Raw genomic sequence first — 27,436 nt, forward strand, 5'->3', positions numbered from 1 at the left:
AAAAGGTACATCAAATGGAATGTGAGAATATCCACTTATTCAGTCCTTTCCAGTGTAGTGGGCTGAATAGAGCAGTATTATTAGAGGATATTCGTGGATGTTATTAGAATTATTTATGCTATTTACTAATATTGCTCAAAGATGCAAATTTCAATTAAAGTCATAGCAACCATTCAGCAATTATCTGTCTTTCTAGGGTAAGTTAAACAATTAAAGGAAATGTTTGCTTTGTTGCTATGGTTTAGTGCAGACAAATAAAAGCAATGCAGGCATTACCAGGTAAAATGTTGTAAAGCTAGTATTACTGTCATAAATATGGGTCACTCATTGCAGTATATAGTATGACCCTTGAAAGTATTAAATATGTCCCCGAGTAATTCCATTATGCCAATATACAGTACTATGAAAAATCAAAGTGTTAGATTGCAGTTATGGGAGGGGCCAGAGCCATAACTTAGAATTCTAGCGCCTGGGGCGAGAAAGACTAATGCCGCCCCCCTAGCCCTCAATTTTAACCAAATGAACCTAAAATATTCCTAAACTGCGTCTCTCTTCAGCATTGCGCCGCCCCTATCGCACAGCCCTAGTTACTGCCCTGAGAGGGGCTATGTGCCATTATATATTTGTCTCTCCCCTTCACTTCCCTTCCTAGTTGTTTGGGACAGTTGCTGTCCTCCCATCATGCAGCTGGCTTCTGTACTTTTTTCTCCATTCACTGTCTCTGTACTTTTATCATACATAGTTCCCTCCCTATTTATTTTGCAGTACTAGGCTTGTGCAGCATTGCACCACCAGGCACCTCAATGCACCTCACGTTTAGGGCCGTCTCACCTTTTCCTAAATTCTCAACGTGCCTCTGTTCTGGCTGTAGATTTTGGCAACATCGACTCCCTAAAAGTAATTAGTGGAACACACTCACATTGACAGGTAAAGGGGTTAGGGTTGTGCCCTTTGACACATTTATTTTATGGCCTTGTAACCCGATGACCAGAAACCTGATAAGTAGTGGGTGATGTACAACAAGTTTAATCTCTGATATGATGGAAAAGGTGCAGGGTAACGTAACCGCAAGATGGCAAATGGATAATAACAAGTTAGAATACATTTGTAGAGAAGATTAACCGAACAATAACGTACAGCAGTAGTGTTTGAAGATAACAAGACACTTGGCCATATCTGAATGCAATAAGCAGTCTCAGTACAATAGATTAATGCACAGAAGCAGCAATGTTGTTAAAACACTTGGGGCTAGATTTACTAAGCTGCGGGTTTGAAAAAGTGGGGATGTTGCCTATAGCAACCAATCAGATTCTAGCTGTCATTTATTTAGTACCTTCTACAAAATGATAGCTAGAATCTGATTGGTTGATATAGGCAACATCCCCACTTTTTCAAACCCGCAGCTTAGTAAATCTAGCCCTTGAAATTACTCTTAAGCAGCTTAATATACTTGACTCTGAATAAGTAATATAATGTAGCACGTCAATATCATGTCTCTTATGTACTCTTTGCTTAAATAACAGCTAGTATAGTAGAAAAGAGGGGATTTACTGTTAATTTACCATACAGCCTTCTCCCAGATACAAGAAATTAAGTACCGGATACATAGATGAAATGGAAAAGCTAACACAAATGGCAAGTGTATATTCTAGACCAGCGGTGTGACATAATGCATTCTTTTCTTACCCGAGATGCTACCAAAACTGTTATCCACTCTCTCATCATATTGGGCCATGACTTCTGCAACCTTCTCCTAGCTGTCATTACCATCACCTATTTATCCCAGCTTCAATCCATCTTAAATGCTGCAACAAGAATATCTTCCTAACTCGCCAGTCCACATTTGCTGCACAACCTTACACTAGTTTCCTGTGTCCTCCAGAATCCAATTACAATTATTCACTCTTACTTACAAAGCTCTCAACAACTACACCCCTTCATACATCTAAAATATATCCTAAAATACTCTCCTTCTTTCCCCCCTATATCTACCTCTGACCAGCGCTTCATCTCTGGTAACCACCTTTCACTATCTCCAACAAGACTTCTCATATGTCTACTTCTAGCATACCTGGATAAGACTCTCTAACAGCCTTCATATCTTTAAACGCTCTTTAAAACCAATCTCCATGCTGTACGTTGTCTCATCGGCAGGGCCCTCACTATCCTTTGTTTTCATCTCTGCATTTATTTTGTCTATCTTATATGTTCTTATTTTATGAAGGTCCTGTTTTCACCACTGTCCAGCGCTGAGGAACACTGCGGCAACTTATAAATCTACTATAATAATAATAATAATAATTCAGTATTCTGCTCACCTGCACACTTCCACTTTTGTGCTGCACTTGTCTACTCCTAGTATCTCATCACATTAATGTCATTATTTCTTCCTGTTTAGATTGTCAGATTTTCCATTGTATCCACATGATCACATTTTTTTTCTTCCTATAACCTCTCTGCCAACATAACCCTTTCTGACTTACTGTAGTAATCTTCATACTGCTTTCATACATTGTTCGCCCCCTCTCACCTTTCATTCACACACAGCATTTTCATCATCCACTATGCATACAGAGTCACACATTTATATCTGGCAATACTTCTGCAGAACAATATTCATTAATGTAGAGACATAATCAGGAGATCCCTTTTCCTCTGCCTATAACCACAACAAAAAATATCATGCCAGTCGCTCGTTTCTGTACCCCACCTCTTTCTTGTCACCCAAATCATATGGTGTTACTTTGTCACTCTTTTTCCCTTTCATTTTACAGCACTTTTACACTGTCATATTCATTGGTTTTACCCATAAGCACCAGCAGCTTTTTTACAGTTACTTTTCACTCCATGTGTTTCTCAAAGTATGGGACCCACTGCTTGTTTAAATTCATTTATAGCCTGGCAATGTTTATTTAGCGCATCTACCTTCTCACTATCAGATTAATATTAATCTGTTTCCTTAACTTTAACATTAACCTCTCAATGCTCATTGTTTAAACTCTCATACAGATACATTTCAGTTCCCTGATCATACACAGTATGCCACGCTGAATGGTCTGCTGGCCTCAGCCACAAGCCATCCGAGAGCGTCTAAATATTTCCTTTCTTCTTTTCTTTGAATGTAAACCATACCTGTAATACCTACTTTAGAAAAATAGAAAAATAAAAGAACCTTAATTGGGAACTTATCTGTTTTTTGCCATGCTGCCAGCCACAACCTAGTCCTCCTAGATGCCTGAGGCCCTGGCAGAGAAGAACATGTCAGCCGGGTTATATCATCATGCTCGAAGACTCAAATCATTTTCCAGCATCCCCAGTCCCCAGTCTATTCCTTTTGACCAGGGGCAGGCTGGGCTAGGGGGCATCTGTCCCCTGGGCGGTCCCATAGTGGGCTACCTTGGGCTGGGTCACTGGGCCACCTGTAATTTTTTTCCTTTAAAATGATCCTAATAAGCTGAGTGGAGTTTTGCCCCCTGGGTTGAAATTTGTCAGCCCTCCCCTGCTTTTGACCCTTCCTGTACTCTCTGCAATTAATCACACTAACCGCCAACCTCTTCTGCAACATCCAAATAATTTGGAGTAACTTTGTCATTTAATTTCCCTTTCATTTTCATTAATTTTACACCAATCTATTCACTAATGTAGAAACATATACAAGAATTCTGTTTTTGCTCTCTATATAACCCCAACAAAATGTTTCATGCCAATTGTTATCCTCAGTAACCCAGTTCTTACTTGTCATCCAAATCATATGATTTAACTTTGTGACTTTGTTCCCTTTTAATTTCAGCACTTTATTCACCGCTGTATCCAGTAACAGTAACACACTGAGGGACATATTCAATAGCGCTCTGCATTTATCATCATATTGTATCTATTCCTACCTCACTACCTTACTCACTTAGTGCCTAATACAGAGTTGTACATAATTTAGACCACTAGCTGAGGTGGGCTGGTATACGGTGGTCATGGTATGGGCACTTCTCCTACTGCCTTCATTGTAAAACTATCAAATTCCATTCACTTACATTTTCCATACCGAGTATGCGTTTGTGACATGCATAATGGCGGCACGAGTGCAAAATGCAATGTAAAAATAGAGCTGTATTAGAGCATGCAGTATTAGTCCTGGATACAACAAAAGTTCTTACTCATGACCCTGTACTCCCCAATTTGGTCATTCGGGCAGACCATGAGTCTGATTGGTGGAAATAATGAGCTTTGTTAAATATTTCAGATGGCAAAAAGAGGACAGTCCTGGGAAAATCAGGACAAATGAGCTCTATACTAAACCCATTTAATTTGGGGCAGGGGAGTTACATAAATAAAAGCAATCCTACAACTAGGTTGCTGAACACATTCAGTGGAATTAGAATTTTCTGGAAATGTTATTTTATCAGGTTATCACATTTAAGAAAAAAAAAAACGTTTTTCATAATAGGGAATTTTAAAATGTTTCCATGAAAAAAAAGGGCAGTGGTTATATTTAATTTGCAGTGATATTACTTTAAGAAATGTTAGCGCACCTGTGCCCTAACTAAGCTTACAAAAAAGCAGCTTTCAAAAATGTTTTTTCTCTTCATATTCTGTAAAATGACCATTACATACATCAGTAACAATGTAAAATATAGAGATTTTTAGATTTTCTTTTTTGTCACTGTAGACTGCTGCCATTAAAAATATAGACTTCCTTCATCTTACAATACAGTTCTCAGGGGCCTTGTGACAGTCTTCGCTAGGCTCAGAAATCTTACAAGTTACATGATAAATGTTCTGTTACATGGAGTGGTGGATTTGCCAGCACTTGTGATACAGGTCTATTCATTTAGAAAAGAGCTACAATTGACAGCAATAACACTGCGATTAAAAATTAATCAATCTAATTGACAAGCAGACTTTAACACATTTTACATAAGGTGGTGTATTAAACACACCTTCATCAGCAGTCACAATGGGCATTTAATTATCACTGTAGGTAAATTTCAAGGGCTGGAACTTGCTGCAACAGAGATGCTACAATGGTGCCACCAGCTGGACAATTATGTAATAACACATTACCTGTGCAGTAATAGTTGCAGTACAAGAGTATGGTCACCAACAGCACTAATAAATAATAATAATACATACTATAAAGCAATGCTAATCAGTAAAGGACACATATTTATATATATTTATATATATATATATATATATATATATATATATATATATATATATATATACTCTGTGTTGTTAGTAAACATCCAAGGCATTCATTCCATTGGATATAATTTGTTAATGGAATCGGCAGAAGTTGTCAAGAATGCTGAGGGCCCTAAGGCCTTGGAAGGCTGTATTTGACTAGCTGGTCTTGCTTTTAGTGCAAAATGTTATGGCGATAAAATATTGTCAGTATTTCATCTAACAAGCAAAGAGTGAATCATTACATGTCATCATTACACCAGAGTGCATTCCTTGTATTCTGTCACTGCTCACCACACAATAAATATAGTCCTTCACATAAAGTTCTTTTCAGAAATGGTTGAAGCTGTTAAATATACTATGAAGTCTTGATGACCATTTAGAGCTGTGGTTCCTATCTTTTGTGTTGTCGTGACACATCGATGCCATGCAGTTACTTTTTCGGTGACATATGAATATGAAGATATTATAATAAAAATATAACCTGTATCATGTGAAAATGTGTATGTTTGGAAACCTCAGTAGAAATATACAATCTATGCCAGCCTGCTTTAGTGTTGTCATTTGGTATTATGCAACTGTGTTTTGACAATGTAAACAAGAATGCAACTCAAAATGATACCCAAAAGTTATACTATCAGAATGGATTTTGGAGATCAGTGAAAAATTATACAAGTAATAGACACAGAGTTTATACCATTGTCTAATATAGGCTGTGAAATGCTTATGGGCAATGAATAGAGCTGCCACTCAGTTTCTAATTTGTGTAGATGAGTTATAAGACACTTTGGCTGAGTAGATGGAGCTAGTTCCTTAGATATGTTTGTCGCTTATTAACAATATCTGAGAACAGAAGGATTGGTTTTTCATGTTTTCCTTGTACATAAATAGATGACAGTAATAATGATTTATATAAACCTAAGACCCCTCTGAACCAGGTTAAATAATAAACACCAGACATGTGCCTAAGACAGATATTATATGAACAACTGTTTGTTAGTTAAATAATGATCCATACTTGTGGTTCATTCTCTTTCCGTTCTCCAAGATAAAACTGGAAGAATGCGCTACCTATACGATGGGGAATGCAGAGAAGCCTGCCCTCAGGGTTACTACATTGCAGACAGCACCTGCGAGCAGTGTCCTGACAACTGTGAATACTGCAAAAGCAAAAGTAAATGTGACAAGTGCTTGGAAGGGTTTTTCTCTGTCAATGGAATCTGCCAGGAGCTACAATGTCCAGAAGGTGTGTGATAGGTGTCTCGACATATACAATATTGTTCGCTGAGTGAGTCTGTGTTTCTTGCTCTCTGTGATAAAATTAAATTGAAATCAGTCCTTTTTGTTATTTTTAAAGTACTCCTTGTCAAGCCAATTTCAGTACTAACACCTTCTATTTCACATGCTTTCAGCCATTTCCATATTCTGCTAACAAAAACATCAATGGGGTTTGGTGGTTTAATCTACTATTGTATGATTGTGTGATGTTACATAACCGAAAGCAGGAGAAAGTCACAAAATAACAATCTATACTTCTGCTGGTATAACATTTCCAAGCAATGTAAAAATTGATCTTTTCTTGTTTTGCTTTGTTTGTTTGACTTATGTTAGGTATGAAATACAAGATAATAAACTCCTTTTGGCAAAATAGTACAGCTTACTAAAGTAAATACTATGGGTCATTTATTAAACACAATAAATTTGGACCAGTAACGCTTCGGCATTTCTGCAAGTGAACCAACGACAATCTGCACCTAATTTTGTGAATACAGAGGAAAATGCTGATGGTTGAAAGAGTAAAAGTCAAACCTATTAACACATCACAACCCTCATGATTTCAACTTTTATATTTTTCTTCTTGTTGTTTAACTTAATTCATTTCTTAAATGAATTAAGACATTGAGGGGACATTTGTGTATTTCACTGATCTTATTACATTGGTGTGCTTACAAATTTCGAAGAAGTGCAACTAGAAGGTGCAAAATGTGTCCCATTATAAGTGTAGGATTAGACCCATCTTCACCAGTTTAGAGGTTGTGAAACAATCAATTAATTTTGCTAGGAGAGAATGCTGTGTGTCCTCTCTCAAAGCAGGTAACTCCCACATTAATACACTTCTTCACCCCTCTTATTTCAATAATCTCATTTTGCACAATTAAATCTCATTTTTGCAAGTGGGTGGAAAAGTAGGTGCACTCATTTGCCTAATCCGCACTAATCCAGAAATGCCCCTGATCCACCCAACTTCCCCCATCAGATAGTACAAACATTTGCACATCCGCAGAAATGTCCACCTTGCACCACTTATCCATGTGCTTACCCATAAAACTGTATGCAATTGCCCAAAAATAGGTTCTTGATGTCACAAAAGAACATTTGCACTGCAGGTTTGCACTTTTGCACTTGTACACAAATGTATCAAGCTGCAAGTTACCGATGGGTTTGAAAAGTGGAGTTGTTGCCTATAGCAACCAATCATATTCTAGTTATCATTTATTTAGTACACTCTACAAAATGATAGCTGGAATCAGATTCATACATCCAACTTCTCAGTGTATACCAGTATATTATTCTGCAAATGGTGTCTATAGAAAGCCAGTGGAATAGCTAAAGGACGATATGGCCTGATGCAAAACTGAGACCTCTCTCTTCCCTCACATTTCTCTACCCAGACCTAACAGTCTATTGACTGAGTTTTCCATAATATTGCCACTTTTGAGGTCCATCAAATGGTAAGGGGATCTCTTTCATTCAATAGGTTTTCAATGGAATTAAGATCTGGGGTCTAACTGGGCTTGGAAGTTCTTTTTTGTGACAAATGGCTTCTGTCTTGTTGTCCTACCCTATATCCCAGACAAATGCTAAATATTAGAGCTTGTTGCCACTAGTCAACAGGCTGCTTTCCCTTCAATAACGAAAAAGCTGCCAATACAGCTTCCACTAATGTGTGTAGGTGACAGGTTCACTTTAAACAGGAAAACTCAATGAGGATGATAAGAGCTGTTCTCCCAAATATACTAGATTGTACCAAACTATTGTTTTTGATAATACATCCATGAACATTTTATTTATACAGGACAAGTTGAAGATCCAGACACCGAAAAGTGTGTGTCATGTGCCGAAGGATGCCGGGAGTGCAACGCAGGTGGGTTTCTATATGAAAGGAATCAGTAATAGTGGGTAGCTATTTATTAAATGTAATGTTGTGTTGGTTAGGGTGAAGGAAGCCTAACTAATAAATATAATTTTTGCATAGATTTCCAGTAAGGGAATAGTACTTATCCCAAATAGGGCTCCAACATTTCAGGATCAAGACAAGAAGCACCCGAGCTTAAGGATTTTGTCATGACTACATGCTGCTCTTCTTGTGAAAAAAGAGCCATGTATATCTCACAGCAGTGCGCTCTGATTTGTCAGTATGTTTTAAGGAGAAAGAAAGGGGATGATGGCAGCTTAGGACTGAGTAAAGATATAGCTTTGCCCTTACATTATAACCACGCCCATATTGGTGATGCACTGATGCTACGCGGAAACACAAACATGTGACAGCCTCATGCTAATTTTATCCCGCCTACCAATAATCTGTCACAACCTACGACATGAGGACACTTTCACAATATTTTCCAGTGCCACTATAACGTCACAATCCATTCCCCCTGCATGCACCTGGTGGGATTCTGTATTCCTTCAAATATTGTAGCCATAACTATTATGATTTTGCAAACATATTAAATGTAATCATTACATTCCCAATACCATTTCCTGTTGTAGCAATGGCATATTGTCATCTATTTCTTCCTACAGCAGCATCATTATCTTAGAAATGTTTTTCATTTTGGCACATTGCTGTAAGTAGTGAAGGTCATCTTGCCTTGGTTGCAATCAGTGACTTGTACGTAATAGAGATATGTCCTTGATCAATGCTGGTTAAAATGAATTGATGTATGTGTCAGTATTTTATATTTTGAGAAATGTGTGATAAAGAGAAATAATCAACAATTATTCAGCAAGTGTTAGTCCGTAGTCATATGATAGTCAAAGTGAAGTCTGATTTCTATGTAAACTGATTTGTCAAGTGCAGCTGTTAGAGTCATGTATAGTATCTACCAACAGAAAACTAGAAGACATTAAACATTTACTTAGGTCAGTTTGATCTCAAATTCAAATGTATTAAAACACTCTCAAGATATATTCCAGAATAACATCGGTATAATGACTATTCAGGAAATCCAGTATGTGCTCTAACCATACAAGTCTTTGAAGATTCTCCTTATATCTTGTTTATTTACTATTGAAATACCTTGAGTAATTAACAATTGTAAGACTGCTAACTCAATTTGATCAGGCTTTTGAAGGGACATATGCACAAAGGTGAGGATCAGCATACAGACCTTAATAGGAGTTTATTCCATACTTTGGTTTCATCATCATCAGCTATTTATATAGCGCCACTAATACCCCATTCATACTGCACCAAAATCCCGGGTTTTTGCCGGGGCGAGCTCAAACGACCCGGGTCTTGGTGCAGTATAAATGGTACAAGTCAAAAATCCCGGGTCTAAAAACCCAGGTCTTCAATCCGGGATTTATCGAGGGGTAATTCCCAGGTCGGACCCAGGTTGCCTGCACTATGAATGGTGCAACCCGGCTTTTTCAACCCGGGTTGCACAGAAAACAAGCTGATTGGCTCTCTGCCTGTCTCTGGAGGAGGATGTCATTGGTGGGAGCCAATCCATGTGTCCACGACACTGCGGGCATGGGTTTGATTTAGCCTTATCTGTGTGGAGTTTCAATTTGGAATTAGGCATTTCTCATTCATTTTATGCTTGCCAAAAAGAGGCCATTAATTTTCCATCTAGAAGTCTAGTCTTTTGGGGTAATCATTGAAATATGCAATGCCTAGCTTTAAAAGCTCCTACAACCTTTCCTTAAATATATGTTTCCCAGTCTCTTTATGTCTTTCAGAAAGCCCTCCTAGACTAGTACGACTAAATATATAAGCCAATTGGAGGTATCCTTTATTCATTATTGTGTTATTGTATTATTATATTGTGTATCACCATTTTTCAGCCAATGAAAACTGCTCTGGTGATGACTCCCACAAATTGCCAGGGCACAGACTTGTGCAGTATGAATGGGGTCAACCCGGGAAATTCCCGGGTCCGAGGTGCAGTATGAATGGTGTTTCTTAGCTGGGACCCTCTGAGCCCCGGAAAACACCCGGCTTGAAAAACCCGGGATATTGCCGGGGCGGCAGTATGAAAGCAGTATAATTCTGTAGGGTTGTACAGAAAAACTCACTCACATCAGTCCCTGCCCCATTGGAGCTTACAGTCTAAATCCCTTAACATACACACACTGACCAAGTAAGCCTAAGGTCAAATTGTTAGCAGCCAATTAACTTACCAGTATGTTTTCCGATTGTGGGAGGAAATTGGAGCACCCGGAGGAAACCCACACAAACACAGGGAGAACATACAAATTGCACAGAGATAAGGCCATGGTCAGGAATTAAACTCATGGCCCCAGTACTGTGAGGCAGAAGTACTAACCACTAAGCCACCAAGCTCACAAATATTTCTTATCTGCTTTACTTAAATAATATACCGTAATTAACAAGTAGGGTGCACAGAACATTTATTTGCTGAAAACCTTCCTGGAAGACTGGCACTTCTATTCCAGTCTTTTATTTGACATTTTCCACACGTTTCTGGTCTTTAGGCTAAATATATTCAATGCAGCTAAAGTCGGTGTCAGCTTGTTTACTACCTTCTTTAACCTTGGTGCATTAATCAAGCTTGAATGATAAGATGGCATTTTTAAGAAGAGCTTTGAGCAATAACAATCATACGTAAATCATTTTAATTTGGTCCATGTCTGTGAGACCTCAGTTGAGAGTATATAAACTGTGCTACATTCATTTATTATACGTAGTATGCAGTGGCCATCGGCCTTCGCCTGTCCTACACATCCAAATCACTTGTTTTTAAGAAGCACATTTATTTTAAACCCTTTCATTGCACAAAAAGGTCATTGCAATGCAGTGTCAATTAATCACAATTAATAATAGTGCTTATAAGATTTTTATGTCGCAAATCAAAGAACACAAATCCATATTAGTTGCTTCTGGACACAAATACTGTAATGATTCTCTTTTTGTCCTAGATTATACTGAACAGTGTACCTCCTGCTTAGACGGCTATTACATGTAAGTTCTCCTTTTTATTGAAATATAATCTCTTTGATTGATATTAAATTTCCTGCATTCCAAGTTAGAGCAACTTTTACACACTACTAGACAATGTTGCTGTGACTAAGGAAATCAGGGATCAGGGGCGTCCTGTGGGCTATGGGGGAAGAAAAATGTAGCCAGTTTAAAAAATACCATTATCTCAGTATGTGATTTCAACTTTGCAGATATTATACTATGAAATACTCTGACTTCATGTTTTTCTTTACTTAATTGTGCTTATTACAGGGGAATTAATATGTTAGGCAGTCAAGTGTACAATTCGTGTGTGGTATGGGTTTTTTTTCCCCACTTTGTTATATTGAAAATAGTGTTCAAATCTGATAAAGTGTAAAAAAAAAATACCTTTTGAGCTTATTTTCACTCACAAAGTCTCAAAGGTATAGAAAATGCAATTAATGTTATGTGAAATTCAATAATGAGAACTAAACATGTCATAGTGAGAGCACTATGTTAAATTAAAAACCTCTTTCATACCACTTCCTGGATAGCAAAGGCAACTTTGTAACTATTGTCTATACCAGCGGTTCCCAAAGTGTGCGCCACGGCTCCCAGGGGTGCCGCGGCGCTGTCACAGGGGTGCCGTGGCCAGGGGACAAAAAAGACATAAAACAACTTACCAATCCGGCGATGCCCGGGACCCAGCAACCTCCTACTTCCACGCTTCTCACTGAATGTCGGGTGTGACATCATTATGCCCAACATATTCAGTGAGAAGCAGCAAGAGAGAAGTGGTTGCTGTGTCCTGGGCGCCGCCGCATTGGTAAGAAGATAGAAGAGAAGACAGAAGAAATAGAAGAAAGAAGGCCAAGTATGGTAAGTAAAGAAATGGAGGGGAAGGTGAAAGGAAACAGCAATGGAGGGGCAAAAGAATGAAGGAGGGGGCAGAGTGAGAATGAAGAGGGGCAGACAGTGAGTGGGTGTAGAGGGGCAGACAGTGAATGGATGAAGAGGGGCAGACAGTGTGTGGATGAAGAGGGGCAGACAGTGAGGATGAATAGGGGCAGACAGTGTGTGGATGAAGAGGGGCAGACAGTGTGTGGATGAAGAGGGGCAGACAGTGTGTGGATGAAGAGGGGCAGACAGTGTGAGGATGAAGAGGGGCAGACAGTGTGAGGATGAAGAGGGACAGACCGTGTGGGGATGAAGAGGGGCAGACAGTGAGGATGAAGAGGTGCAGACAGTGTGTGGATGAAGAGGGGCAGACAGTGTGTGGATGAAGAGGGGCAGACAGTGTGTGGATGAAGAGGGGCAGACAGTGTGAGGATGAAGAGGGGCAGACAGTGTGAGAATGAAGAGGGGCAGACAGTGAGGATGAAGAGGGGCAGGCAGTGTGAGGATAAAGATGGGCAGACAGTGTGAGGATAAAGGGGGGCAGACAGTGTGTGGATATAGAGGGCAGACAGTGTGTGGATGAAGAGGGGCAGACAGAGTGTGTGGATGAAGAGGGGCAGACAGAGTGTGTGGATGAAGGGGCACAGAGTGTGTGGATGAAGGGCACAGTGTGATGATTTTTGTACATGTTGTTGTTTTATTTTGTTTGATCTTATTCCTCTTAATATTAGCTGTGAATTATTCTTTGACAGAAAAATAATTGAAAAAAATATATAAAAATATTATTTTCCCTTGGATTTATGTATATATTTTTGCAAACAACTTACTAAGTATTTCTGTCCTGACCTAAATACTTATTATGTTATTTTAACTCAAATACTTAAAAAACAGGACTGCTCTGTATTTATTTTGGAGGGGTGTCTTGAAAAAAATTATGGAGACTCTAAGGGTGCCACAAATTGAAAAAGTTTGGGAACCACTGGTCTATACTATTTGTAGACAGACTTAAAACTGTTTGTGTGTATTAATCTTAAATTTCTACATCCTCTTACACAATGCATGCATCTTTGGACCATTGCCTATACATGTCTGGAACAAATGTAGCCACAAATACCATTGATGCATATGGGATCTGTTTTTCTTATATGCCTGCAGTAAAAGGCTTAATAAACCATAAATAGAACAGCTTTTGTCAAGCGACCATTACCCTCGATTTACTGTAAAAATAATGTATTTTCATACAGGTTTCAGAATTTCTGCTACACAATCTGTCCCGATAACACTTATATTAGAGATTCATTAATGAGCTGCATTCCATGTGACCCCACATGCCTGAGCTGCAATGAAGATGAGTGTCAATATTGTGAAGAAGGTTTTTATCTCAAAGGTAAGTTTATTACACCAGCCGTAAAACCAAGGTATGTTTAGGGTCAACATTGTGTCTTTTCAAGCAAATATTGTTGCATTTGTGAACATGCATAACACAGGCTGTAAGATGAGCATTTCAAGGCAGTTGATAGGTGTAGCTAGTTGTGTGCAGTATCATTCCCGACAAGCGGTCTCCATCAGCAAAATATTTGCATGTTGTAAGTGGACATGGTTTAGTATACTCAGGCAGTGGCCATGTACACTAATGTTTAGGCAAGCAGTTTTATCTTGCACTGTCAATAAATGACGCTAATATGTTTGTTGCAGGCTAAAACTGAAATTGATAGAATGCTTAGGATTAATAGCGGTTGTTTATAAAGGTCCCAGAAAGACGAGGGTAAATCCACTCATGTTAGACCATCTGAAAATCACAATACCCAGTTTAAGAATATAAAGGTGAGAGAGATCTCCGTGATGTCCCAATGTGACTCAATCATCTATATTATGTGCATATGCTGCTTTCCAACATGTGACAGTCACCAGCCTTATTAGCATTTGCAAGAACATTATTAAATTAGCAAGAACCTACCTCAATGATATACAGGAAATATGTTTGTTTGTTTTTCCCCGTTCCTATTTCGAGTGATCTGACCTTACACCCGCACGTTATTATGAAATGCTAAATTGTGAATTTGAACTTGAAAGTTTTTAAGGTTTGTCAGGCAATATAATGTAGTCATTCTAATGAAAAGGCTTCGGAAGGTCACCTGATTTGACGTGAATGTTGTTACATCTATAAAGATGTGTTTCTTTCATTGTTGTGTGATATCCGATTTGTACTTTAGTAGATCACATATTTTGTCTTTTAATGCGAATGCAGAATTCAGGGACTTGACTGGAACAACAATATCTTAATAATCATAAAAAGATATATGTTGTTTTCCATCATCTTAACAGACAATATTAGTGTAGAATACTGGTTACAAATATTATGTACTATTCGGTCAGCTGAAGAGATTTAATTTTTGCTCTCTAATAAAAACACATTAACCTATGGATCCCTATCCTTATCCCTATCGAGGAAAAAGTATGAGTACTGATATGTACTGTTTATGGAGGGCACTTATGACAGAATGGAGCATCACAGAAGACATTTTAATACAAGATCTAACTTTCCTGAGTTAATTAATACCTAAATTTTATGTTAGTTAATTATTACAGTTGGAGTAATTGTGGTAAAATGTGCCGAATTGCTAAAATAATATTATTATTAAAGAATTACAGCACTGATGTACATGATTCAACCATCTTAGCCATTTGAAGCTCTGAAGCATTGCATGGAATACCTGGATATCTGAGATTTGAATTCCTGGGGGTAAATATATCAAGCTGAGGGTTTGAAAAAGTGGAAATGTTGCCTATAGCAACCAATCAGATTCTTGCTGTCTTTTTGTAGAATGCACTAAGTAAATGATAACTAGAATATGATTGGTTGCTATAGGCAACAGCTCCACTTTTTTAATTCTGCAGCTCAATAAATTTACCCCCTGGAGTGTTGTGGGTGAGGACTGCAGGGTCTGTTCAAGGTGGGTGAGAGGATAAATAGGATGGTGAAGATCGTTTGTGTTAGCTGCTTAGTGGTGCGAAATAAATTACAGAATAATTTGCAATTTATGTATTATTATTATTATCAGGAAATAAATATAAAACCGTGCAAACTATAGCTGTGGAAGTCTACTGTGGAAGATTTGTTTCAGAAGCATTCATATACAATCTCACATTATTGACTCACACAGCTACATATATCTTCTACAATTTTTCACTCATACGTTGCAAAAGACCTACGTAAAAAAACAAACATATTTATGCACATATGTTGAGTCGGACGCATCTCAAGTTGCTACCAGCTCAAAAGTAGTAGCATTTACACCAGGCTTACATCAGGCGCAAGAAGTGCATTTACTTACGCTTCACAATAGGGTAGAGATGTAGCTGGACAGTATTAGTATAAATGCGAAAGCCGCATTACCCTGCATGTACACAATTAATAGTTAAGTATGGAAGTGTTATATACACAAGAGAGAATATTGTCTCCACACTTATTAATAAATGCCAAAAACACATTTAATTAAAAAATACAATTAAATACAAGCACAAATGCAAAATACAAATTAAATTAAATACGATCATCTGTTGCTTTCCCCTTTAAAAGAAATAAAATGAGAATATCCTTTCTTGAAGTAGTCTATACGGAAATGTCAGTTAAGTAATGAGAAAAGACTTTCTATAACAGAGCCATATGGCAATGATTAAAGTACTACCAATACATAGCTATTCACAAGCGGCTATCATCAGTCATCATCATCATTACGCATTGTTGCACTAGCCCTCATGCACCCGAAACAGATACGTCCATGTCTCATTGTGAGGCAATTACACTTGTCCTGCAGTCTCCCGTTCCTCCAGGTATAAGGAGATACAATTCTAAATAGTACATCAGTTGGTAAATGTCCTGTGATTTATTTTGCAACTATATGTAGCTCATACTATCCATGTTTATAGAGACGGAACTAGCAAGCTGTGGGCTCCGTTGCAGGAAGAGGGGAGGAGGGAACCAGGGACCACAGCTCGCTAGTTCCAGCCCTCTGCATCTGCTGTGCAGCAGGCCCCATAATCTCTATGGGCCCTGGTGCAACGCACCTGAAGAACCAATGGTAGTTCTGCCACTGCATGTTAACCACCCCGCTCCCTCTCTTGCCAACTATCCACAGATCACACAGTCCTTTGACACAACACTCTGGACATCCATATCTAAGATATCCAGATAATACAGCACTGTACGGTTATGAACAGCTAAGTATAACTTTTTTCTAGGTTTGCAGTGCACAGATCTTTTTCCACAACAGCTAAGTGCATTAATGTACCTGTAACTATTATCCAGCTATTATCAACTTTTAGCCATTTAGACAAGGCTCCACTGTTCAGTTTGTTGCATTAAAACCAACTAGAATTCAAATGTCTATAATTCCATGAAACTTTAAAATATTACTCGTACTTGAAATGCTATATGTTGTCTATCCTACCTTCACAGATGGAGTTTGCATAAGTGACTGTGGTCTTGGATTCTACTCTGATGATATAGGCAGAGAATGTGATACTTGCTTCAAAACATGTGAATCATGTATTGGACCAGACTTCGATGAATGTACAACTTGCAAATCAAATTTTCAATTTGAAGATGGGACATGCGTGAGTCATTCCACAATACTGCCAGGAACCTATTTAAATGGTATGCCAGAAAAATATTTACTAGTTTGACATTGCAAAATTTAGACAACAGTAATATGAACTGAAAATCACAGAGCTAAATATACATGTACATGTAGCAAATTGGATTGTAAATTTGGTTGTTGTAGAGTAAATTGTTCCCAAATTGCTACATGTGTGAGCCCAAAATAACCACCATTCTTGATTAACATATAATCAGCTGGTGGAGGATCTAGTATTTGACTAATTGCCATCTGCTTGTGTGTGTGCAGTCATTACCCAAAAACGGTAATTGTGCCTCATAGGATCTGGCCATTTAACCTAAACAACCAATGGCTGGATCTGTCCAACTTGACCATACCAAACAATAAAGCAGGGAAATGTTGTACTGTGTACAAAAAAAGGTATTCACACAAAATAAATGTAAACTATAGCTCTTTTTAGATATACATTTAAATGACATGCACATTTGTTGATATTAATGCCTTTGTGATGCTGCAGACATGCAGACCATCAGAATAAATATCATTTTCTAATATCATGTGCCTATTTATGCATGAATGAGTATATCTATATAGTTGTTGATAACCCCTTTAATTCTCATGTAATTATACTTATATTAAAACTTACCAGGACACCAACAGCAGTAATATTTTGCTGCTCCTTGTTATATTTATTTTTAGAAATGCTGTATAATATTCACTTCTCCTCTGGATGTGTAAAAGTCATTATTATTATTACACTTGAATAGTATAGGTTTAATGGGGCTTTATTTTGCACTTTACTGCTAATGTAACATTTTTTACTTGTCTCTATCCCTGTTCTCTTTACATTGTTGAGCAAGCAGCATTCGTTATTTCTATGAAGAAAAGGAGAAAAAAAATATTCTTTTAGGAACATGTGACACCTATACACAATGAAGGTCATTTAAGGACATGCAAAACATTTGGGTGCACAGAGCTGGTCTTATTGTGCCTAGTTTGACTTCCTAGTGTATTTGATAGATGCATGCACACATTCCAGTTTTGGGAACTGTCCTTGGAAATCACAAGAGAGAGAGGGGATATTGTGACTGTCATTATAACATGTTTTATTTTTATTTGAATGTTTTTATTATATTGGTCAAATACCCATATCATGCCACAAAATGGCATTTGCACTGACATTTTGAGCATATAGCCTATCAATTTACAGTGACCTCACCAAAGTCACAACTAATGACCAGTATTCTTAAGGTAAACTGCATGCTCATGAATATTGGTACAGCATACAAAATGGCTGCCTGCACTGTGTGTAGGTGACAGGCTCTGGGCATTATGAATTATGAAGCCCGGCACTCTAAAGCAAATCAGTAATCTGCATGCTCATTTATTGCTTGTTGCTTACTGCATATAAGTAACTGTAGGGAAAATACAAAACCATCCCATTCCTCAGAACTGTCCTAATTTCAACAGGAGTTCTGATTTGAGGTGACTGCCTGGTGTCCAACAAATTGGTGCATTTGTCCCAACCAGGGGCGCACGCAGGGGGGCTTTCTGGGTCTCCAGAAACCCCTCCCCTCCGCTAAAGAAGTGCCCCTACATAACGGCACTGTACTATATAGCAGCCGCGGCGCTGTCAAAGAAGCGGGCGCATGCGCAGCAGCTCTCTCATTTTTTTTTGAGTGGGGAGGAAATCCCCCTTAAAAATCCTGTGTGTGCCCCTGCCAACACATTGTAAAGTAGGCGTTATGTCTCTGTTCAACAGAGGCAGTTGTGTGCAGTGTGTGTGTCTAGTCAATGGTATTTTTAGGGGAAGGGCGGGAAGTTTGGGACAGCCTAGCATTTCAAAAGCGCTAGACATGCCCCCTTGAGTGTGGCCACGACCCTAATGTGACGTGACCTTGTCCTCTTTCGGAGGAGGCATTGCCATGTTATATTTAGGAGTTTAAATGTTGGGAGGTATGCCTCAACCTGTTTACAACATTAGCACCTTAACAGAGGACCTGTGGATGTAGCCTGGATACAAGTTGCACTGATTTGCAGCATTATCCACAAAATGGGGAGACAGGATATTAAAGTGTAATTAGTTATGGGCCATTAAAAAGCCAGATGTACAGGTACACCATATTTTATTGAAATATGAAACTATGGAATGTGCCTATGTTACCAGGTACATACACTGGTACATGCCCTCTTCCCACTTTTCTCAAGTTCATGTTTGCAGGTGCTTTATGCAACATTTTATGGCCTTGTGGTTCGTGATATGAATGTGCATACTGGCACAAGTTATAATGTTGCCTAAGTAATGCTCACTAATACATTCACATCACTTATTTATATTTACATTGTGCCTAGAGCATACAAAGGTCATCCCATTGAAAGTAACTAACAGTCCTGATTTTCCCTGGATAGTCCTGCTTTTCAATGGAAAGGGGAGGAGCTTGAGTGAACAGGGTGCGGTTTGAACAGTTCTGGGTATGTTTTTGGATCAGGGGTGTGAGTTAATCTCTTCTAAATTTCCAATCTAGAATGCTGCCAAGTACATGCTAGAAACACACTTGGCACCCATTGACTCGGACAGATTCCCTTTTCACCCAGGCACACACAACTATACACACGTGGATACAGCATTAATTCTAGTTCTGGAATCTTTTTTTAAAATGCAACTGGTGTGCTAATGGCATTTGGACTTACATCAGGTCATCTGTGTATATTTAGCACCACTGTACTGTACAGTGCACACTATTATACATTATTCATAATGCCAGTTTGGGAATTTATAGTGACTGATACTTAATACTGGAAATGTGCATTTTTTACCATGTACAGCAATGTAACCGCCACTTTAGGATAGATCATACTAGCAGCTTCCAGTAACCAAATTGGAAATTGTAGAATTGATGTAACCAACACATATTGCCAATGCATCACATTCACAAGCATAATTAAAATACTCCTTACATTTGATTATAAATGAAATATTGACATTTTTTGGGTTTCACTCTTCTTTAAACCTGATCAATCCTCACATTACACATCTTGTCACAAACTTAAATTATTCAGAAAAAGCAATTACTTTTTAAAGTTTTTCAAGAACACCAACTTGAGCCCTCTCTCCACATAATATTTATCACTGACGTGGTCCAGGAGGACCGGGAATTTAACAATTCTTGATCACTGTTAGATTGTTATGTAGAATAAAGAAAAAAAAAAACCTAAACCAAAAAATATAAGATCATCTTGCCAATAAAATAAATGTACATCTGTGCAGATACAGCCCACAAAACAATATTTTATAGAGGTTCGGACCCCTGAGAGTCTTGTGAGGTCTTAAAAGCTCACATCCAATTACATCTATAAAATTTATGTTCCATCACAATTGTTATTTCCTGCTGTAGTGCCTCCTCTTGGGAGGATATTTACAATTTGTCTCAGGCACAGTTCCTATGAAGAGTAAAACTGTTTAACCCGTTGCCAGACAGTTCACAATAAAGGATTCTCCTAGAGAAGAAGAATATAAATGCTACTACTAGATCTATTGTTACAATGTGCAGCACTTGCTTCAGAAAAACGAGTGGCTCTTTTCACTTCGTTGGAGCCCCTGATGCATTTAATAGAAGACAACAGGGGCAGTGGTGAGTTCAGATGAGCCCCCCTGCCCTCCTGAAAAGGGGGGCTTTCGGCCACAAGAACTGTTATGACTGATTTTTTTTTTAAAGTAGCAGGGAACAAGACTTTCTCTTTAATTTTAAGCTATCAAATCAAATGATTGCTACTAAAAATAGTTTTTCCAAGAATGCCTGTTTGCTTCTGAACTGTTCCTAACAGACCAACCAGAAATTAATCTGATGACAGAGTTGAGCCAATCAATCTCTCTAGACTTGTAATTTGTATGACTAAATTAAGGTTTACAATATCATTTACAAATTGGACTTTTATAATCAGACCAATAATTGCAAAACAAAAGAGCCAATCAAAATGCAACAGTGGCCAACACACAACATCATCATCATCATCATCACCATTTATTTCTATAGCGCCACTGATTCCGCAGCAGTGTACAGAAAACTCATTCACATCAGCCCCTGCCCCATTGGAGCTTACAGTCTAAATTCCCTAACACACACAGACAGACAGACAATACCATAACACAGCCATAACTTTATAAAATAGCATTTAGTCACTTTCACACTCATTATTCTGTTGGCCCTATATTAATAAAAGTTGATGATCTTGATGATTCCTCCTGGTTGCATGTAAAGAGAAATGTCTCTTTAAGTGTCTCTTCAGTGATTTTGATTCCCGCGCAGCTCTCCCTATTAAACAGTTACAATATACTTGCCTACTCTCCCAGGATGCCCTAGCTACTTGTAAATTTTGGGTAGTTCTCACAGGCCCCTGGGGGAGTAGTCCTTTTTCCCAGATCCCACCGACTTCCTGGGGGCAAAAATTACACAATTTGCATGATTTCGGATACCGCCATCTCAGAATGGTAGGTGTATTGTGAGCAGTGTAATATACACATTCACTAGAGATTGACACATTTTACATCCGAACATACATATAAAGATTATGTCGCAAAAGGCGTAACCACATACATCTAACCCCAAAGCTACAGTTTTTCTGCATGTGTACACTTATGCCTAACGATAGTGTAGAGATGCGGCTTGACAGTGTTAGTAATAGATGTGACAGTCTCAATACCCTATTTGTACACAATATAATGTAATGAAGTGTCATATACACAAGAGAAAATCTTGTCTTGACAATGTTATAAATAAATGCGAAAGTTGCACTTTCCATCTAAAATGTAATTACATGCAAACACTCCCTCATCTGATAATTACCTCTTTAAAAATTAAATATTCTTTCCTGCAGTAGTCCAAATGGAAATGACATTTAAGTAATCAGATTTTTTTTGGGTTGAAGACTCATTTTTCCACCCAAAAAAATTATATTTTACCCCTCTTTCATGAATGTAAGACACATGTGGTGCTTGTATCATAATTTACTTTAGAGTGCTGAGACTGATGTTGCAAATTTAAGAAATGCTTGTGGAAAACATAAACAGCTGAAAATAAGGTGATGAAAAAGGGTGAATACAATTAGTATATTACATTATGTGGTATTGTGCTGCCACCTAGTGCACAGACTAGCAACACAGCAGACCCTAAAATGCTAAATTACACAATAGACAGAATATTGGTAGTACCAGGCCAATAGATCAATAATATTAGTTTAATCATTTTCAAATGTATACATTTATTGTATTTTTGTTTTCTAATTATTGCACAAATACTTTTATCCTGATTTGTACTATTGTGGGTAGAATATGCTTTTAAAGCACCCATCAGTGTTTTAAAGTTGTATGAAAAACTTTTTACAATAGACTGTCTTGGTGTTGCTCTTTTTCATTAAGGTTTCCACACTTTTACTCATAATCCGGCCTAGATTTCAATTTTTTGCCTCCAAGGCAATGGTTATCCTCTGCCCTGGTTTCCTATGGGCAGTCCTCGTTTCGTAGATTCTGTTAAGTAATAAAGTTCATGTGAGATAGCTAAAAGCCCCTGGACCCTGATACAAAATTTAATCTGGGGCCTTTTAGACATACTAAAGCACCAGTGGCTATATTCCACCGCCTTATAATGTTGCCCTCTGTTACCACCAGGAATTTTTATTCAAACAAAAGTACATTAAAAATATATTAATGCCATTATATTACAAAAGTTAAGCTTATATATGTATAAATAATAAAAGTATAAACGGTGAGTATTGATGCCTTCCTTATAATTGTTCTGATGTTATCATTTCACTGTTCATTACAATTGTTACATGATAAATAGTTGCAGATATTTAAAGTCAAATTGGATTTCCATTACCTAATATGACTATTATCCTTATAATTTACAGTATTAGATACAATACCCCATATATAGGTCATTCTCTTTATAACACCGCCTTCAGTGGCGCACGCAGGGGGGGTTTCTGAGTCTCTAGAAACCCCCCCCCCTGCGCTAACTAAGTGGCCACTGTCCTATACAGCAGCCGCGGCACTGTCAAAGAAGCGTCCGTGGCGGTGCTGTATTGGGGGGTTTTTTTTGGGGTCGGCGGGGAGAAACCCCCCCCCCCCCCCAACAATCCTCCGTGCGCCCCTGGCCTTTGCTGTAACACCACTTTTGGCATATGTTTTAAGCTGCTGCTGTGAAGAGGGAGCACTGTACTCATTACAGAACTCCTACACCAAGATAACTAAATAAATAGAAATGTTGTCTTTTATTGGCATCACTCGTAACTTTATACCTAGTGTGTGGTAGGAGCAGCAACCAGTGTGGCGACCTTGGCTGTAAAACCAGAGCCTGAGTCTGACAACCTATCAATACTTTTTGCTATTTCGTGGAAATACATTATTATATATTTTAATCTCAACTGTGTACTGGATATCGATTTTTCGATCTTTTCTCTGATTTGTAGCTTGTAAAATATTCAGTATGACTCCTCCCAAACATGTAACTAAATCCACATATGTAAAAAATAAGTTTGTATGTTTTAGACAATTGTAGACAGTAACGTGAATGTTACACCTTTACACAAAATCCACATTGTGTAAAATCCTGATGAGAAGGAGGTCTGATCTTTAGTTACTGAAATCTATTGAAAGACATCCATGTAAATGATTCCCATAACAATACATATAAAACATATTTTTAAATTGAATTTTTTTTTCTAGAATATTTACAAAAAATCCAGCAGTGTGATGTCTCTTGTAAGACCTGCAATGTATCTGCGACTGCGTGCACTTCCTGCCACTCAGGTGAGTTTCATTAACATTTTCCTTCTGCTGAATCTGTCTTTTAGTTCTTCTTGCAGCCTTTAAGGATCCTCTCGGCCTGTTTTCTGGACATAAAGAGCCTGATTCAAAAGGGAGGTATATTGCGTAAAAATGCTCTGCGCATGCTCAGAAATGGTCTATACGCCAGTAAATGTAAGTGCACGCAAGTCATCTCAAAGGAACACTTCCGTCTGCCTACAATTTCAAGGGCAGAACGGGGCGTATGCACGTAGGCAATGTACAATAAAGACATGCCAAGCTCGAGCGCACGTATATTCGTCTGATTGAAGTTCTGGGCATCTCTCAGGTACGTTTTTTTAACCACATCACTTGCACCAGCTACCGGGGCACGTGTATGTGCCGAGTGATAGTGATGACAGATGCGTATGCATGCTAGAACATGTGTTTGCAATTATGAACTGCAACTGTATAAATGCATTTTATGTACAGTAGACATTAAAACATCCTGATAAATGTACTTCATGTAAAAAACAAAAATGAAATGTATTTTTATTAATGATTATATTATTAAGAAGTGGTAATGTGTTTAATATGTTTCTTTCTGTGCGTTCTGATGTGACTTTATCTTGCACATATTCATTGTGCGTATCCTGCAGTGTGTTATGTCTATCTGCATGCGGCAAGTGCCATATAGCCATAGCGTACTTATATACTCTCAAACGTTTCTTGAGATCCACTTGTACTTAAACACGGGCATACATGCGCGCAATTTCTGTCCTATTAAGAAAAAACGCCAATTACGTTCACTTTGTGTCCTTGATGAATCAGGCTATATATTGCAGCACAGTCAATACAAAATTAAGACATTAATCAGAGTTCGAAGGGAGTGTTATCATTATTTTTTACTGAAAGTAATGATTTCAGCAATTTTGCCTGTTTATTATGCATTGAATATTGTTCTTTCCTTCATTCTACTAACACTTTGGGCCTGATTCATCTATGCATGCACACCGAGCGCAACCTGCGTTTGGCTTAGCGCACTCCTGAATTCATCAAGGCACGGATCTCAAGATTATATAATGATATATATATATATATTGTCACCTGTTAATAATATAGTCATTAATGATCAAGCAGTAACATACAAAAGTTTTGTTTTTTGTTTTTAAAAAGAAAAAAAAATTATACTCATGAAAAACATTTATTAGGATGTTCTTAATGTCTACTGAACATAACATACATTTTTACAGTTGCTCCTGGTTGCAAATACATGTTAAAGAATACACACGAGACAGTCATCACAACTGATCAGACTAGCCCTGTAGCTGGAGCAAGATATACGGCAGAAAAACAAGTAACTTTGAGACGCTCAGAGCTGGATTCGGACGTGGCTGCGTGAGCTTGAGTTTGACATGCTCCAACTATATATAGACTATGGCAAAATACCCCTTCCCCGCCTGTTCACTCCCAGAAATCGCAGGCTGTAGTTAGTGTCCTTTGAGTTTGAAGACTGAGCGGACAGGGCTGCATTCACAGTATCTCCTGGTTCTGGGCAAGCACAGAGTGAATTTGCTTACGATCCGCTCAAAATCGGCAGATACGTGCCTTGATGAATCAGACCCTTTGTATATTGACATTTTGAAGTTAATTTATATTTTAACAGAGAGCACTATTATTTTGTATTTTGAAGGTTTTTTTTTATTGTTTTTCCATTGAAAAATGTTACCACCTCAGACCCAGGAAAATGTAGATGCATTAATAAGAGAATATGGGGCCTGATTCCTTAAGGATCTTAACTTGAAAAACTTCTTATTTCAGTCTTCTGGACAAAACCATGTTACAATGCAAGGGGTGCAAATTAGCATTCTGTTTTGCACATAAGTTAAATACTGACTGTTTTTTCATGTAACACACAAATACTTGATAACTTGTTTGTACACTGAAATTTAAAGTTGATATTTGTGTGCTACATGAAAAAACAGTCAGTATTTAACTAATGTGCAAAACAGAATGCTAATTTGCACCCTTTGCATTGTAAGATGTTTCTCAAGTTAAGATCCTTAATGAATCAGGCCCCTGCTCTGTAAAACAATGTATATAAATTAATAGTTTTCAAAAAGTGAAAGCAAACGATACAGCCAACTGCAATTCTGGCCAACCAGGGCTGATTATCATTATAATCCAATACCTAAGCTGGTCAGTGTAGGGCTGGTATCTGTATTATAAAAAGAAAGTGGGTCAAGCATTGAATATGATGTAGATAGCCCTGTACTGTAAATTACTATAGCTCTTCCAGACCCCCATAGTGGGGCAATGGGCATCTGCGTAATAAATTATGGTGAACCCAGGAGTGGCAACTTTACTTACCTTGTGGTTCACTTATAATGGTTAAGATCCATAGGACCCTCTGCTGGTATACATAAAAGTCTATCAACTTCAATCTATTATTTCCCCTTCCCCATGTATTGTGGCTGAAGCAGTCACCTATATAGTTGTGTCTTACTGCTAGTATTTTTCATAAGTATCATACTATATTTACTGCTCTTACAGGGAAATTTCTTCATGATGAAAACTGTGTTACTTCATGTCCTAAAGGAACGTTCAGTAATAAAGTGGACAAACGATGTGAGAGATGTACAGTAGACTGTGATATTTGCTCGGAAAACAATGAATGTCTGAAGTGCATACACGACTACCTACATGTTGGGAGATGCTATAAGACGTGCCCAGAGTAAGAGAATCACAGTTGTCAAATTATTATGACGTACTATGGTCCACTCTATAATTAATGTTACTATATAAATAATATTCTTACTGTGTTTCCTGGGATAATTCTAAATATATTTGAATGATACTGTCTCCTGTACATCACATGTTAAGCAGTTATTGGTTTGGATTACATCATCTGTTACACCTCCTCAAACCGAAGTGATATAAAATGTGATTATAATTCAAAGTTCTAAATAGATCATTGTGTCTTCCTTTGGGAAGAAGAGGTAGAGGAGCTCCTGCATTCAGCTCGATTAAAGTAAAAACCTAGGGCCTGATTCATTAAGGATCTTAACTTAAGAAACTTCTTATTTCAGTCTCCTGGAAAAAACCATGTTACAATGCAAGGGGTGAAAATTCGTTTTCTGTTTTGCACATAAGTTAAATACTGTTTTTACATGTAGCACACAAATACTTGATAGCTTATTTGTACACTGAAATTTAAAGTTGATATTTGTGTGCTACATGAAAAAATAGTTAGTATTTAACTTATGTGCAAAACAGAATACTAATTTGCACCCCTTGCATTGTAACATGATTTTGTCCAGGAGACTGAAATAAGAAGTTTCTTAAGTTAAGATCCTTAATGAATCAAGCCCCTAATCATAAAGTAAAACCTGATCATTTATTGAAAAATAATCTTATATTCTTAAACCAAACAACAAGAAAGTATTAGCTGTGAAATAGTACAGTGCTAACAACATTAATGTTTTTTGAATCCAGGAAACACTTTGTTTCAAAGGGGCCCTTTTGCTGCTGGGTAAATATGGTAATGCTAGAAAAAGCCTTTTCATTTACAAGACTGTGTTCTGCGAATGATTCCAATTACTGTATATAATTTATAACTTCTCAAAGTCATTCCTTTCCTAGAAGATCAGTCCTTAATTTGGGCCCAAATTATTGCCTATATTTTTTTAGTATTAACCGTAAAGATCTTCACTGATCCAAAAAGTGTTTGTGTCCATTAAAACTCAGTATATGCACAAGTGAAAACTG

At 37.8% G+C, this 27,436-nt stretch overlaps 1 protein-coding gene across 1 annotated transcript in view; it reads left to right on the plus strand.

The window, feature by feature from the left end:
• Nucleotides 1–27,436, plus strand: part of PCSK5 (proprotein convertase subtilisin/kexin type 5) — a 327,761-nt gene that overhangs the window by 268,465 nt on the left and 31,860 nt on the right. Inside the window, exons 23-29 of the mRNA XM_075211001.1 lie at nucleotides 6,230–6,427; nucleotides 8,258–8,326; nucleotides 11,347–11,389; nucleotides 13,510–13,652; nucleotides 16,725–16,922; nucleotides 23,609–23,692; nucleotides 26,222–26,402. Coding sequence (XP_075067102.1) covers nucleotides 6,230–6,427; nucleotides 8,258–8,326; nucleotides 11,347–11,389; nucleotides 13,510–13,652; nucleotides 16,725–16,922; nucleotides 23,609–23,692; nucleotides 26,222–26,402 — 916 coding nt within the window. The remainder of the gene's footprint in view (nucleotides 1–6,229; nucleotides 6,428–8,257; nucleotides 8,327–11,346; nucleotides 11,390–13,509; nucleotides 13,653–16,724; nucleotides 16,923–23,608; nucleotides 23,693–26,221; nucleotides 26,403–27,436) is intronic.

The sequence above is a fragment of the Mixophyes fleayi genome, chromosome 1 (genome assembly GCF_038048845.1).
Source record: "Mixophyes fleayi isolate aMixFle1 chromosome 1, aMixFle1.hap1, whole genome shotgun sequence".
Taxonomy (NCBI): domain Eukaryota; kingdom Metazoa; phylum Chordata; class Amphibia; order Anura; family Limnodynastidae; genus Mixophyes; species Mixophyes fleayi.